General features: G+C 30.8%; 1 protein-coding gene across 2 annotated transcripts in view; it reads right to left on the bottom strand.

The window, feature by feature from the left end:
- poe (E3 ubiquitin-protein ligase-like protein poe) overlaps nt 1-17,782 on the bottom strand; it is a 281,770-nt gene that overhangs the window by 13,167 nt on the left and 250,821 nt on the right. For both annotated transcript variants that reach the window (XM_085822285.1, XM_085822286.1), the window contains exons 60-65: nt 15,036-15,259; nt 13,778-13,927; nt 13,426-13,624; nt 11,356-11,594; nt 11,077-11,202; nt 5,586-5,780 (exon numbers count right to left, since the gene is read on the bottom strand). In XM_085822285.1, the coding sequence (XP_085678411.1) occupies nt 5,586-5,780; nt 11,077-11,202; nt 11,356-11,594; nt 13,426-13,624; nt 13,778-13,927; nt 15,036-15,259 (1,133 nt within the window). The remainder of the gene's footprint in view (nt 1-5,585; nt 5,781-11,076; nt 11,203-11,355; nt 11,595-13,425; nt 13,625-13,777; nt 13,928-15,035; nt 15,260-17,782) is intronic.

Below are 17,782 nucleotides of genomic sequence, written 5' to 3'. Positions count from 1 at the left end.
AATTATATTTTAATACCATATAATAATAGGAGTAAGCTTCAGAAATTATGGTTTCACTGTTATCATCTTTCATTTACAATTCCTGATTTTACCAAACTGGAAGCCTCGCAATACTTCTTAACAAACATATCCATCAATAGGCTGTCCTCTTGAGCTAACCAGTGTGTTCTCTGCACTGGTGGCCCAGGGTGCCTAGGCAGTTACTTGAAAAGGCCTCCATTCCTTGCATTAAGGTAACTGGCCTTTGAGAACTGCACTAATACATTCCATAATAAAAAATATAATAATAATAATAATATAAAAAATTTACATGCATTCAGAAAATGAGAGCCTCCAACATTATCTTGCATGAAGAGGGTAAAAGGAACAACTGTACAGAGGTAATTACAGGCTTCTGTTGAAGGAACCAGTACACCCTCATCATACTATACTTAACACACAATAAGCCATAAATTTTAACATGCATTTACCATAATTTCATATTACGTATCTGTAATAATTTCACTTATTTTTTACACCTACTTCATTTTTAGAATAATTATAAAATTTATATTCAAAATTCTCAACAAAATTTCAAAAACATAAAAACTTATCTTAATATCCTTCCCTATGAATAATTTAAATAGCTTAAAATTCGTTACTTAATTTGCTCACACATAATTATGAAAAATTAGAAAAATTAATGAACAAGAATTTCAGATTTTCTCAAAACAAATTGCAGAAATTTTAACCAATGTTGAAATGAAAACTATAGAATTCGCAGCACATTAAATAATTTAGTTCCTGAGCTAGGTTCACACGAATGTAATAATTTTTGAGCTGTTGAAAAAGCAGAAGTGCAAATAATTTTCTGTCGCACATACTTGCAAACACTAACTCAGATCGATCTTGAACCCGCTGTAATGCTTAATTCCTAAACGGTAATTCACTGATGATTTCCTTTTCACTAGGCATTCGAACTTCTCAATTTATCGAGAGATTACTTTCAATCTGTAAACACTACGCGTGATTATTTTTTTGAAGCACTTGCAAAACACCACAGCAGAAGAATGATCTGTTATTTTTTAAACACTGAAAAAACAAACTTTATGATTCACTTCTTTCACATTATCTTGGATTTACACAAAACGATGATTTGAAGAGCTGAACTAAATTTTCCATTGAGGTTTCAGGCTGCAGGAAACTATCCTACCGGCTTAATTGTCATAATAAAAGCAAAGGAAATGACGGAACACTGTAGATGCGTGATTAGACCCATATTGAAGAAGAATTTTGATTGCGTAGTATTTAAAGAGCTTGGCAGTCGAGGCAGTTTTAATTCCATTTTTATTTCCAATTGATATTTGTGGCCACAATCACTTGGCACTCTAGTCGTGCCTTTCCACAATAGATTTACATTTTTGATATTGTTGAGATAGAAAGCAAGCCAGCGAAATTACATCTTAGCACAGTAGAGAGCAAAAGCTGAAGTGCGTAGTTATGAAAGATAGAAGCACGCAAAGAGAAAAGTTTTGTTTTACAATTCGGTGATTGGTCGTCAAGAGGCATCTGGTATTAACGGTTACATAAGATCGCATGATTAATTTGAATGACGCAATGCAGATACGTTATTACGATTTTAGAATAGAGAGGAAGAATTAATGTTTTTAGTTATTCTGATTCATATAATTTTATCTTACATATATATATATGCAAATGAGGTGTGTGTGCATATGCAATAGAAATGCAAATGTGTAGCATGTATGTACGATAGCCGCATACGTGTATGCAAACAGATTTATGCATATTATATGCCCATGCAGATAAAAGCATACACATGTACATATGTATAAATACCACGTATATATGATAACTGTGCATACATATAGATGCATCCATAAATCTTTGTGCATATTTGAAAATCACAGATTTAAATTCAAATATTATATTAATTTATATTTTTTAGCATTCAGCATAGAGGTTTTATTCAAAAATACAAAGATGAAATGCAATAATATTCCAATTATTGATGATTTTAAAGAAAGAGACCAATTCCCCTTATAAAGTTAGAACGTTCTATGAGATCATCAATAATTACTCTTATATATTTGCTTTCTACATTTTTGTTATAACTATTTGCAAATTCAAAATATGACAAGAAAGCAAAATGTGGGAAGTTTTATTAAATTACAGTTTTACAAAGATTTAACTTTTTAAAAAAATCTCTCATTAAATCAGCATTTAATCTGTGTTTCCTAGGAAATCCTTTACACTCGAGGCCTTTTTCACTTGGCGAATTAGCAACTTGAGACTATTTTCTGCATATTTAACGAATTTTTTACAGCTAATTTAAAATGATTTCACACACAATTAAAAGAAATACGATGGTTCTTGTATGTCTGTAGATACTTGCCATCGTATGCCTATTTCGCAGGATACAAACAGTATTTAATTCTTTGCGATGTTTCTTCAGATTACGTGCATGTTATCAATACTGAATTTTCTCTTTCTCCTGCTGAATCACTGTGTTGCTTTTATTTTTCTATTACCTCTCCTTCTTACACTTTTTACTTCATTGCTATCTTCATCACTGCTTACCTTCTCTCTATCGTCATGTAGTTTATGCATATACGTAATTTCATTCTTCATCAACAAAAAATCAATTCATAATCACTTAAAGTGATTTCTTTATCATATTCCATGCTTATTGGGCTTCCTAACTTAAAAATAATATTCCTATTGCCATAGCTGTCAAATTCGAACCAATATCGAAGACACATGTATAATAATAAATCTGAAAAACCTAGTTAAGATTAAATATTGGCAGTTACTTTATATGCATGTGTTGTTGAATACAGACATGAAGTGATATTGCCCAAACCAAACCTAAATAAATATCATTACCTCCCAAATTATCGCATTAAACCGAGTGGTGATTGGAGTCACCTTTTGAGTTATCGCATTAAATCAAGTGGTGACTGAGAGTCACTTCCCAAGCACAAAGGAGTTAATAATTAAAACATAGATACATATGTATCTTTTTGCTTCAACTTCTTTCTTGAAATTGTACCCATATTGATAACAGTCAGGTCATACCTTCAGTCAATTGAATATCACCTAATGGCTTATCAGCGAAGTCGATATACACTTGTGGTTCTATTCTCTGCTGCAGCTAAATAAAGCTTCTGTTTTTCCTTCATGTACATATATGCAATGGACATATGGGTTAGTTTCACACAGAAAATCCTTAAGAAAGGCCATCAGCGGCTGAGTGCCGCTGAATACTGGTAATTCAGTCCGGGATTCGAGTCCCAGCAAATGGGATGGCTGCATGGGAATTTTTGAGGTTTTCCCCATGTGTAACGAGCATACAAGCCACTTTTCTTTAAAACATCTTCCACGAAGGGTCCCTCCTTTTCCGTATAGTGCCTGATGGTGAAGAACATTATAAATACAGTCCTTAACAATGTTATTTTTCCCTATAAGCAAACAGCGCTAGCATAATTTTGCATGATTATACAGTCTAATTGATCTATGCTATCTTATTTTATCTAATTTCATATTTTGCTGAGAGAATTAATTACTTTTCTGCATATGCCTTTTGTTTTTAATTAATAATGAAATTGTCATCACTGTGGTGAAGTAATAATGAGAAATGCTATTTTAATAACAATTGTAATTTCAGTATTCTTTACATTCTTGTGTATAATGAAAATATGAGCTAAATTCCTGCAGAAGTGATTTGCATAATAGCATCTATATTTTGACAGGATAATTATGCGTTTACGAGAATTCCAGTCTTTATATGCTCATATAAATAAATGTTGGAATATTTGGATTATGACCAAGATACAAAGGGCTATCGGCCCAACGGCGAAGGGTCTTCCTGGAGGAATTTTTAATAGAAATTGGTTGGTACTCATGTTACACATGACGCCACATACAGTCAGCTACTTGACCGAAATGTAAACTGAACCTAGTTATCAGTGTTCATTGATTTTACCGCTCGGCCTCTGGTGGGTCTATATCCATACTAATAAATCCATTTTAAATTTTATGATATTAGTATTAATTTTACAAATTTTTTAGCGTCATCAGAAATGTATTTTTTCTTTAATTTCCCCTTTTTATTGTAATTAATTTTTGTATTTAATACTGTTGTTTGAAATATGCAAAATGCAATGCAAATATAATCAATAAAATCTCTTTCTTTTACATTAAAAGAGAATATTTATTAAAAAAATGCATATTTCATAAGGGAGAGAAGACCTTTTATCACAAAACTGCAAGGAAGAACAATGAACAATAATGTAGTTGAAAGATAAACACATAGGATACAATGGCCCGGGTGAGGGGGAATCAAATGTTAAAAAAATGAATAAGAATACTAATGAAAAAGGTAAATAAAACTAATATCATAAAAATAAAAGAGCATATGTTGAATAAATAAATATAAGCTGTTTACACAATGTTTGTAACACAATGAATGAGAATTGCCAACTTATGCGAGAAACAAATAGTTAAACATAATTTTCGAGTATAAATTAAAACTGTTAATCAGTACATGTAATTCTAAACTAAATTCAGTTTGAAAACAAATAAAAATTGATTAGACTATGTACTGATTTTAGGCGATCCTAGGAGGTATTTGCTGCTAAGGCGTTTTCAGAAATGGAATGGATTTGGATTACTTGTTCTTTTACGTGAAAACTTTCTAAACTCCCTAGTCTCTTAAAGGTTAATGATGTTATAAAAGTGTAGGGGAAATCCATGTTCGGATATTAAATATCATTTAAATATGTTTAATGAAAGGTTCTTGAACTGTACTAATTACACTAGTATATGGTAAACAGTGTTTAGAGAAGGAGAAACAAATTAATGAAGCAACATTGTTTAAATTTTCATGTGCAGCAAGGCTAATTAGTATTCAATCATAAATAGAACATTTACACTAGTCTCATTATTTATGAATTTCAAATCTCTTCGTTCTTTCAAATTCAGCAAGTTTCCCTGCTTAGTTATAAATGTATTCACAAGGTTGAGACTAGCTTAAAAGACATATAATGTGCAGAATGCTGAAATAAAGGATATCGGTACCATTACACAAATTTCAGCATATCTAAGTATTCATACTTCTATTTAATTATTAGTAATTACTTCTATTTCTCCATATTAATTAGAAAGTCTTATGTTTGAACAATGCTTTTGTTATAAGACTAACTGACCTATTCATTGGAAATTTCTCGGTCAACTCTGGCACTCTGATTTATGAAAAGAGTTAAAAAGTGACATCCATTCCAATCAGGAATTTGTATATTTTGCAAGTCTGCAAATCTAATGTTGAAATCTTTTATTAGATTTTCCTTACTGCCTCTCTAATAAACTCTATCTGACTCAAATGCGAAAGCATTCATCTTTCTGGTCATCCCAGATTTCATAGTATACATACATATAATTAAAATAATCTACTAAACAGAGTATAAAAAAGATAACTCTTTTAAAATACATCCTCCTATTTCTTTTTTGTTTGAGATAGTAGCAAATTACATTAACTACAAATGCATTAAAAATCTCTTAATAATAATAATAAAAAAAATCTTACTTACGTATTTATAACATAAAGAGTCATATGAATAAGGTAAGGAATAAGATGCATATTGCTTTGTGGCCCACCTCCACCGCTGTCTTCACTAAATGATTTTTCAAAAGCAAATTTTTGGAGTAATAATTTCAGATCATGAACAGTTGATGAATAGCCAACATCTCTGTGACCAGTGCATTCTTGTAAGTATGTATTATGCCTGCAAATTATATATTTCACATCAATAAAATGTAAAGCAAGATTTAAAATGAACAGAAAATAAAATAGAATATTTAAAAATTGTTATATAACCTACGCATTTTACATTACATGTAATTAAAAAAATTAAATGATTTATTTTGTGGTATAAGTTTTATTATAAATAAATATACATGCTGAAAGTATAAATTATTTTTTCAACAGATATTTAATTTTGCTCAAAAATTTATTTAACCACGTTGGTATCAAAAGGGGGCATAAAGACAAATCGCAAAGAGATAGGGATATTTAAAACAATAAATTTAATTGTTGGTAAGATGCTTATAAATACACATTCATTCAATCATACAGTTTAACAAATATTATTAACAAATGCTCAAAAAATTCTTTTAGCTCTTAGTATATTAGACATTTAAACATGATAAAATACAGTTTAAGGCAGGATGATTAAAAACTTTATTTTACACCTATAATAAACTGTTCATAATTAAATATGGAACTGAAAGTGCAAAAGCACTTTTTTAACTTCTTGAAGAAAGTATTACATTTTCACTATGTGAATTTTTTGTCCTGGTAAAACAGAAATTACTGCTAATTCATTTGTGAAAAACATTTCTTGCTGGCCTTGTATGCAGCTATGTCTTGTGTCACATTAAGGTTTTTTCCTTTTAAAATAAGAAAAAAAGTTTCCATATTGGTTAATTAGTGATAAGATGATATTATGACCAAAATGTTTTCTTACTGCTTGGCACAGCTATTTTAAACAATTCAAAGGTTCAATTTTATGTCCTGTGTCTTAGATTTCTGGGGATTCCTTTTTGAACTCGTACGCCCATCACACACTTTTCAGCTTAAAAAAGGAATCTGAATGCAAAGAACAGTATGTTTATATGGAACCCACCTGCCAAACTGGGACATTATTTTAAGTTCCTCAAATGGTGATAGAAAACTGATGATGAATGAACCTTTTCTATCAACTCTTCAATAGTAGCACATAGCTTTCACTTAACACAAGAATAATAATAACAACATAATATAAATGTGCACAACATAATATAATATAAATATAGTGGTTGGCATTTTTTAAACAAAAGTTGCTTTATTCAAATTTACAGAACCATCATTAGCATCATCAGAATGAAATGCTAGTTATCACCTTTACCATACATTCCCTCTAAATTTTTTACAGAATTTGCAGCACTATAATCTTTTGTATCCTCACAAAGCATGGTGCGTCTTATTTGCTTTTCTGTGACACTACCACTTTCATGAGGGGTTATTAACCTTCTAGATGCCCTATATATATGTGTGTATATATATAGTATGTATATATACACATATATGTATGTGTGTGTGTACATTGAAGAGCCATTACATTATGACCACCCTCCATATATATCAATGGCTTGCCCAGGAACAAAAACATTGCATGTGCACACCTGATCTTGGAATATATAAAGTGGTTATGCCTTTTCAAACATTTCATATGTCTTTTCAAACATAACACGATTAGCAACATAATGGGAAAAGCAGCTGATTTTTCCATCTTCAATAAAGGTGAAATTATCAGTGACTGGGAATATCAATACCAGAAACAGCACATTCAGTGGGCTGTTCACGTGCAGTTGTGAGCACATATCGAAAGTGGTGTATGGATGATGAAATGACAAGTTGGCAGCCAGCAGTGTGTCGTCGATGGCGCATTGATTCCAGAGGAAAGTGGAGATTCCTATGCATAGTTCGCCGTGACCGAACAGCTAAAACAGATGAAACCACCACCAGCTACAACAGTGGCAACCCAGGCAGTGTTTCTCAACACACTGTGGAGCGTATATTGTTGTGCATGAGCCTACACAGCTGGAGGCCGAAGCACAGCCCTGCATTGGCGGCACATTATCGCCAACTGCGTCTGCAATGGGCCAAGAGTTATAGCAACTAAAATCACCACCAGCTACAACAGCGGCAACCCAAACAGTGTTTCTCAACACATTGTGCAGCATGCTTTGCTGCATATGAGCCTAAGCAGCTGGAGGGCAAAGCATGTCCATTACATCGACAGGTTTGTGCTAACACGCCAATTTCCAAACAAAAGCCTGGCTCCCGGATGTACAGTTGGACAGAGACAAGCCGGTGGTGGTGGGTATTATGATATGGGCAATGTTTTCATGGAGCACATTAGGACCCATAATTCCCATAGCCAATATATAGAACAATCCCTGACGTTCTGTGCACTACATGAACATCGTTGCATACCAGGTTCACCCATTCATGACAACAGTACTGCTGGCAGGGGATGGTGTTTACCAACAGGATAATGCACTATGTCATAAGGGTCGAATGATCAGGGAGTGGTTCGAGGAACATTCCAGTGACTTTCAAGACATGCCTTGGCCTCCACATTCACCCGACATTAATCCAATACAGCATTTGTGGTCGCAGCTGGAAAACCAAATTCGTGCTGCCACGCTATCCCTTGCATTGTGCGGGAATTGCAGGACCAATTGGTGAGTGCTTGCTACCAGATACCTCAGACAACCTATGGAGTCAATGCCACACCGGATGCAGGCAGATTTGAGGTGGAGGTGGTCCTACATGTTAAGGTGGTCATAATGTAATGGCCCTTTGGTGTGTATATATACACCCAAAAATATTTTTATAATACCTTTTGAGTCTGTATGTGTATGTATGTATGTATATATATATATGAGAATATTTGAAATGTGTCCAGTAATTAAAGAGCATACACATACATTTTGGTGTTACAAACAAGAAAACAACTCTTTCTCATTCAGTTTTAGGAAATCTGGAGTCAAACCCTTGGCTGACTGTAGAGTTATAAGCAACAGATACCAGCATAGCTGCATGTTAGAATTTATCTGAATACAGCTATATTTGCTCAGTGTTATATTATGCATGCAGCTCAACATATGCAGTAGCAAATTATAACAGCAAATGACAGAGGTTTTTACATAAACTAAAAGCAACTTAGAACAACATAAAAAAAAGAGGGGGGGGAAGAAGCTTAGAAATATGCAATAAAAAAGCTTTCTAGTTACAGTATGATTATTTGACAAAATATTTAAGAAAAGAAATTTTGAACATTTTAAGTTAAATTCAATAATATCAAGTACCTTTAAAAATATACATGTTTTAACCTAGTTATAAAATTCTGATTTCCTTATTTAAGGAAGGCATAAAAAGATTGATTTTAACAAATGAAAAATATCGCAAAAACATTCATATTAATAACTGAAACTGAGTAGGACTTTTATCCTTTATAAATAATACTTTTATTTTATTTTATTTCTGCTTAATGCTTTTGTAATGTTACTTACATTTCGAAGTGCTTAATTTCTACATATTACTTTTACTTTAAAATTATACAGAAACATATGAGCATAAATTCGAATTGAACAGAAATGGACTTATTTTCTTGCACAAAGAACATGCACAGATTCCCCAAAACACTGGAAACACTGCATAAAATCAAGAATATATACTTTTTAAATATGACATTAATTTTGATTTCAGTATTTTGTAGCAATTTGGTGATAACATTTGCTGATTCTCAATGACCACAGCTAAAACAGCAGAGCTTTGCTTTCTGCAGTAGCTTGGAACAGCATAGCTTTCTCAGGACAGTTTAGAATACAGCTGGTGCAATTACATTACTGCACAAGATTGCATGGCTCTATATGACAGCTGAAATCATGTTGAAATATCTCACCAAAGAATGTGGAAATTATTTTTATAAAAATTGGAGGAGTTGTAAGAAATGAATGCCAGTGAGTGACAACACTTTTCTATTTTACTTCCTTTTAGAATGACATTTAAGTAAGACTTTATACTGTTTAATGTAACAAATAAATTACAGAAGGTTGTTCCTACACTTTGGTAAACTATAGCACCTCATTTATCCCAAAATATATTTAATCAAGAAATAATAACATTATCAAAATCAGAAATAAATCAATAGAAAGACATATATATATACTCTAATCCAGTTTAATATGATGTACTGTCTAGATGGAAAAAAAAAATTACAATCTAAATCAACAATACCCAACAGAAATATTATGCTGATCAAACAGGTACACACCAACATGCATCAACTGCTATTTACATTACATGCTTATTCATCAGATGAAAAAAAAAAAAAATGAATTTTTTACTTGTGAAATTATCTATAATATTTTTGTTTAATTTTCAAATAAAATTAAAAAATGCTTTGCATACATTACTATGACATTATTTTTCATGAAAAATAACAACATATTTAAAACTGACACAAGCACTAATAAATGATACAAAGAAATCAACTGACTTTGATTCATTTGCTGATGCATTTATGGGCAATTCAAATCTGTACATATGTTGGACAGAAAAAAGGCATTGGTATATGTGAGGAAACAACCTTAATTACAATAATGCAGGAATATTTTTATTCTCTGATGGGAAATATAACAGCTACAACACTTTTAGTAAAAAAAAAAAAAAAAAAAAAAAAAAAAAAGAGGGATGGCTATGTTTGGTATATTAGCTAAGTCCTCCCCCCCTTTGTAACAAGGATGACAGAGCAAACTGTCATTCTTGATTCTTTGCATATTAACTGTTTGAGTCCCAAGCAGCACAATTGCGCTGTTGAGATGTTATGTCGAGGAAATCAGTACATTGCGAACATTGTGGATAACTGATGGTGCACATCTATGTAAAAGAAATAAAGCGCTATCAAGCCGCTCGGTATTACTTGAAATAATATAAAACAAGTGCTACTGCCTTGCTTGGGTCTTTTCGTTTTCATTTAGAGAAAGCCCAGCTGCACTGTTTGGGATTCTTCTACAGTGTTTTTTCAATACCCCTCTGGGACTCAAAAGGTTAAATCTTTTATAACCATCAAAGAAGTCTGCTTGTAGCATTGGTTTCCCATATTTTCACCTTTTTAATGTTGTTGGTTGGCACATACATTCCTTTATTTAAGTAAGTAGACTCATTTGTTAAAAGTTGATTCATTTGCAACTATGTAAATAATGAACGATAAATTATTAAAAAAAAAGAAAGAAAGAACAAGAAGAAGAAAGAGATACCAGAAAGTACTCATATCCCCCCCAAAATTAATTTAATTCAAAATGCACTCTACTCCAGTTACCACATTTTAAGTGTTCCAAACATTTGTGGTTAGCAATAGTTGTAATGGACAACATAGATCTGGATAAGTATGAAACGCATTTTAAGTTCACTTTCTAGTTTGATAACTTCTAAGAGTTTAAATAAATTTTGCTTAAAAATACATCTATTACCTAGCTAAGCAGCTTGCAAAAGCAGATTCTGGAACTTGTGGACCCCATAAAGGAAGAAGACCATTGCATTTTGTGTTTGCATTTTGCAGTGCAGCACTCTCCCATTCATCTCGACCACGAGCGTGTCTGAAGAAAAAGTTATAAATTCTAATCATCATCATCATAAGAAAGCTTACAAAACCATCAGATGATGTGCTTATATACTTCAAAATAATGTGAAGAAAACAGCATAAATTTTTTTAAAAATATGCAACATGAATTAAAAAAAAAGTTAATTACCTAACAGCAGCCATATGACAATCAACATGAACCACATTGAAATGAGTAACAGTGCTATAACCAGGTGTTTTTCTTGGCCGATTTTCAAAATCTTCAGCATTGCACCTTTTTGTAAAAGTATAGATACCTAAAACTTTTGTTGGCTGGAATTTATAACCCTCACGGCAGATAATACACACTAAGCCAGATTCCTCTCCAAGTTCTTCTACATGTTTCATCAGAGAACTTGTAGCAGTAACCTACAAGGGAATGGAAATCATATTACAAGAAAAAAAATACAAACATTTTATATAATGCTCAGCATAAATTTACTTTTACACTAATAATTCAATAACAGGAAACTATCTACAGTAAGTTAAATAATATTTCATATTCATTAAATATCTAAAAAAAAATCCAAACTTTAAAAACAGAGCACATAATAAAATTAAAGCTGAAAGCTTATCAACAAAATTAACATTACAAAAAAATTGAAAAAGAAACACTTTATTGTGCAAATGCACAAGGAATAATTTTAGCAAAACAATACATGTATTCCATACAGTAAACATAATGTATCCTTTCTTTATTCACACTTTCCGCTTGTTGCTCAAAAAAATATTATCTCATGGTTCAGTATACTTTTCAAATTCCAATTTTCAAAGTTCTTATCCAAAAGGAATCAAAAGACAAGCTAGACACATATTTATCTTTAATGGTGCAGACACATATTTAATTACATAAATCTGTTCACATCACTGTAGATCACTTTATATACAAATCCAAAGAAATCAAATATCAGTATAATTATTACAATTAATAAACATAACCAAACCCTTGAATATTTTCTTTGGCACCACACACATGATTTTAATTGAAAGTTCCAAATTTCACACTATTACCCCCAAAAAAGTTGTTAGCATTGTAGCGCCCTCTTGTGCAAAGGAGAATCTGTACACGGTTGAATAATCTTGCTTTTCTAGGAAATTGTTTTAAATCAAAGTTTCTTAGACCTTTTTTCAAAATGGGGATCATTTTTATATATCAGAATGCTCTGCAGACATTTTATGCTTGCCCACTTTGAAAACAATTTCTCCCCCCCTTAAGTTTATGTTACTACCTGCATACTTACATTTTGAAAATACAATTAATTAAAATTTATTAATTTTTTGGAACACATTATAAACATTGATGAAACACAAATATAATTTACATTACTTACCACAAAAATATCAATTTATTTTACTTACTAGAAAATCATATAAAATAATAGTTTTAACAAGTCACAAAACAGATTACTTTTTTTAGTGTACTGTTATGGGTGAAAACATTTCTGAAATGGATCACTAACATGGATACTGAAATTAGACTTCCTGGATTTTTAATAACAATACAAAGTCCTGACAGCATAAAACTGTGGAAGCCTAGCATGAAAATGGAATTAGCCCCTTATTCTTCAAATTTTAGTGCTTAGGACCATGACAGTTTCCTCCAACTAATGAATGATATTTGGAGTTCCTACACAAAATAACAGACAAATGGCACAAAACACAGGAAAAACATCCAATCCTTGTTCTTCTTTTTCCCTTTTCTTTAAACGGATAATACAAGACCTTAACAGCATACAACTTCAGCTAATACAGAATATCTAAAGTTCCTGAACAGGCTAATGGATAGGAAAAGTTTCGATTGAAGAGAATATTGAGCAACAAGATCAATTACATTATTTTGAGGATTTAAGGTATATATGGGAACCATGACTTTTCCCACCAGCTGAAATAACAACCGCCATTGTACCATATCTTAATGATAATTTTTCCCATGTTGCCTTAGGTACAGATATTCAAAATGTTAACTAAAATCTATGGTTCTCTATCTAACTGTTTTCAGTCACAAAAATACAGCATTGTCACAGGAACAAGACTTATTACCTTGAGCTCAGCAAAGAGCATTAAATATTGTAAAAGTACTTGAATGGATAAGATGCAGCTGATGACATGTTAAACAATTTTATATTTTTTTCAAATAGGAAAACATAAAAATCCATAAACAATTATGTATAAAATTTAACATGTGATTAATAAATCATACTTGGCCTTTCTCATTAGTGCTCATTCCTAATGCTCCAAGTTGTTTTTCCCTCATAGCCATAGCAAGTCTCTTTTTCTCATCTTTTGTTTGCTTACGCACTTCTTCAATCTTCTGAGCCACACTGGGATTCTTTTTAATAGCTTCCATTAAATTTTCTGCCAATGAACCAACTCTTTCATCACTTGATACTTGCTCTAACCTTTTTATAATAAATACAATACATACATTAATACATACTGAAAGAAAGAACTCTTAACATTTATAACCCCGGAACACTACACAGAATAAAATATTATTTCTACAGATACAAAGTTAACAATGAAGCATTGCAACATAAGTTCAAAATAAATACCTATGAATGATAGGAATACATTCAGCACTGACTAAATGCTGAGTAGTTTCATGACCCTGACTCAGACCTGTCAATAATTTTAATACATATTTTAAAGCTGGCTTGGATGTGAATTCTTTCCACTCATCTGAAGCTCCAAGAAGTGCACTTCTAATAGAAATTAAAAATAAATTCAAAGAGATTAACAAACAACTTAAAAAGAGTATATGCTATAAAAAATTGAGATTTTAAAACACCATTTCAAATACAATCTTTTGTAAATTTACTTCTTATAAACATCTACTTCAGAAACTACTGCATTAACACCAACCCAAATTCATATATTTTTGTATATAATCTGGGAGGGTGAATTTCAAACACTGCTTTGAATTTCATCAAATGGCAATAAAATGCGTAAGTAAATATCCTCCAAACCAAATATTTCAAATCACTGTTTTACACTAACATAAAATTAAAAAAGAATTATTATGTAGTTAACTCTAAAAATGCTCATAACAGATTGATATTTCTTTAACATAACCAGAAATAAACCAAAGAATACTGATTTATGTCATTAAAAATTTCAAAGCAACTTAAATTTTAAAACTTTGGTGAATATTTTTGCTTTATTTTATTTACTTATTTGAAGGAGGAATTATAAAGTGAAAATATTAACAAATATATTACCATCTACACAAAATTTAAAACAGAAATCTAAATTAACTGTAATAAAAATTGATCATGATTAGATTTTATTTTGGATGCAGAACTTAGTATAAAGGACATATATAACAGCATCAGAAATGCTGTTCAGTACAAGTATTTATAGCCATAAATAAACCATAATTTTATTTATGGCTATAAATACTTGTACTGAAACTTGTTGCCAAATGCTTACATGTTGCATAAATGGATACATAAAATGATTTTAAATGATTAACTTTATTATTTTGATGAGGAAAGTACTTTCATTACAGCAAAAATAAATGGAAGATTTTATGCACTATTTCTTTCTTCAGACCTCACAAACACAATAAAATAATCCTTGCTTATTCCTCAGGTGTCCAGATCATCACATCCTTTTTTCAATAATTAAAAAAAAAATTAGGACATTATACTGACTAGAGTTGAATACTAGGTGGGTAGAGAAAGAAAAGGCATAAGTCAATACATATTTAATCTGCATGCTTTCAATTTAGTGCAACAAAATTCACTGCATGCATTCCATTCAGAATTAAGAATATAGAAATCAATAATATAAAATAGCTTTTTCACATACTTTATAGGTGGTGCATGAGCAGTAATATATTCCAAGGCATCTTGTACAATGTGCTTTTCTACCAATAAATCCTTCAACTGATTGCCATTAACATTACATTCTATTCCAGCTGTCAGCATACAAAAGCATTCCAACTGCAAATCGTCATCAGCAGTGTGCTCAAAATCAAATTCGTTGAAGTTCAAATAAGGCTTGAAATAATTAATTAAGGATTCCATTTTTTCCTAGAGGGGGAAAAAAAAAAGAAAGAAAGAGTATTAAGTTTAGCATTTTGCATTAAAGCAACTACAGTAAAACCTCTCAACTTTCATCTCTTTGAAAATGATTAGAATTTCTAGGAACAAACTAGTGTTGAGCACAACTAAATTAATTATTTGGAATAATTATGTTCTCTATGGCAACCATGTACCCAAATTAAAAAATTTTTTTGGAATCCACTTGTCTCTTAGAAATGTTTCACTGTATATGTTAAAATATACTTAAAAATAGGAGTTAAATCCAATAAGAATCTAAACTATATTATCTAAGAATTTCAATTACAAATCAAAATTTAGGTATTCAAATATGATATGGTTTGCTGGATTTTTCTTCATGATTCCTTGCAATGGAGTATGCTACCTTGAATATTTCTACAGTAATGTTATCTACTATGCAACAATAATTCAACCGGTCGCATGCAAATGGAGAGCAACTCACAGATGGATGGATCAGTATCACATCTCTATTATAATATAGATTAATTTTCCATGCTAATACAGTAGTTCAAGAGTGGGTATGCATCCAAACACTTACCTTTTTTAAGAGGGGATGCTACAACTTGCAAAAAGACACAATGCATTGTAAAGACATTACTTCAAACAATGACATGCTTTGGAAGTATGTAAATATTTTATATGTATAGGTCATATTTGAATGTCTTAATATATCAGACAATTTACTTTTTATGAAATGCAAGGTACAAATATATTGAATTTTCAGATTCCAGATTGTAAATCAAATAACAAAATTATGAAACTTCAGAGCACAGCCAGCAAGGATTGAAACAAGCAGCAGATATACCTCAATGAAAAAGGTCCTACAATGTGAGGAGAACACTTGCTCTCTGAAATCCTTAATAACATTTAAAGAAATAGCTGATGTTATAAATCTGAGAGATGTTTCTTATTCTTTGAAATAATGCCCCGAATATTACATCGGGGAGTTCCTTTTTTTGCCAAAGTTGGAGTCAAAAAGGTAACATACATGCTTATTGCATGATTTTTCCAAAAATATGTATTTGCTATGGTGACCGGAAAAATGCCCACAGGAAAAATGCTCACAGGAAAAAAGCCCACAGAGAAAAAAGCTCACATGGAAAAATGCTCACTAAAAAATATGTTCACATGGAAAAAAGCTCACATGGAAATAAGCACACTGAAAAATAAAAGACGTAGAAATAGTTTTAGATTAATCAATACATAATAATTAATCGATTTGAACATCGTACACCTACTTCAATTGTTCAAAGAAAAATTATTTAAATTATATTATATATATTTTAAATTATATTATATATATATTAAATTATATTATATATACCAAAACATTTATGGTGTATATATATAAAACTGTATAACTTATGTGTAGATTCAGTTGCTATAAAAGATTAGTAAATCCGCCATTTTAAATTAGGAAAAGGAGAGAAAAAGAAGGAAAATAAAACAGAATATACAGTGAGAAATTATTATAATTTTAATTGTTAAAAAAATAAAATAATAGTAAATATAAGTTAAACATTTTATAATATAAACATTTAGAAGAATAAACAAACATATGTAATTATTTTCTTTAAATTACGTTAAATATCTTATTATATATAAATCATAAATATATGTTTTAAAAAGTTATAAATACATAAAACTCCTGAATATTAGCTAATATATGTAATTATCAAATTTTATCATCGATTTCATCATAGTTTCTTACATGATTCGCGATTACCAAATGTAAGTTTTCATATTTTCTTTTTTCAGTACGCCATGTATTTACAATAGCTAATAATAAACGTTGACAGGCTAAATCTTTTTTTAGTCTGTCAAATAAAAACCACATACTGGGATGGCTACAATTAAATAATGAATTTAGTACCTTATGAAAGCTTTTGTAACAATTTGTGGTTTTAGGAGATTTTTTGAAAGCTGCTTCATAATGATTCCACACTTCGATTAGAAATTGTGGTCTTCTAGAACTTTTTTTGGCTCCAAACTTATATAACTACATTAAAACATCAATTTCTGTAGATACACATCAAAAGTATGCAAAAATAAAGTAAATAAACAAAAAATAACTATTGCAGTTACAGGAATGAAAATGTTGCACAGGGGCAGCAGTATAAAATATTAAAGTACATGCAAAATTTTACTATAGTTTTCAATCTTTTCTATACCTTCCCTGAGAGTGTTTATGTGAGCATTTGTTCAATAATTTTTTTTAAATGATCAAATAATTTTTCTCTTAAAATATAGGTATGTGTACGATGTTCAAATTGATTAATTATTGATTGATTAACATAAGGATATTTCTACATATTTCACTTATCAGTGGGCTTATTTCCATGTGAGCTTTTTTCTGTGTGAGCATATTTCTGTAGGGGCTTTTTTCCTGTGAGCATTTATACCTGTGAGCATTATTCTGTGAGCATTTTTCCTGTGGGTTTTATCCCTAGAACCATTTGCTATTATCAAATAATAATAGAATTTATTAAAATC

This window comes from Stegodyphus dumicola, chromosome 8 (genome assembly GCF_044657685.1).
Source record: "Stegodyphus dumicola isolate Sdum_Otavi_A_Nest chromosome 8, ASM4465768v1".
Taxonomy (NCBI): Eukaryota; Metazoa; Arthropoda; class Arachnida; order Araneae; family Eresidae; genus Stegodyphus; species Stegodyphus dumicola.
Note: the sequence above shows the minus strand (reverse complement) of the source record. Positions and strands in the feature narration are given on the sequence as shown.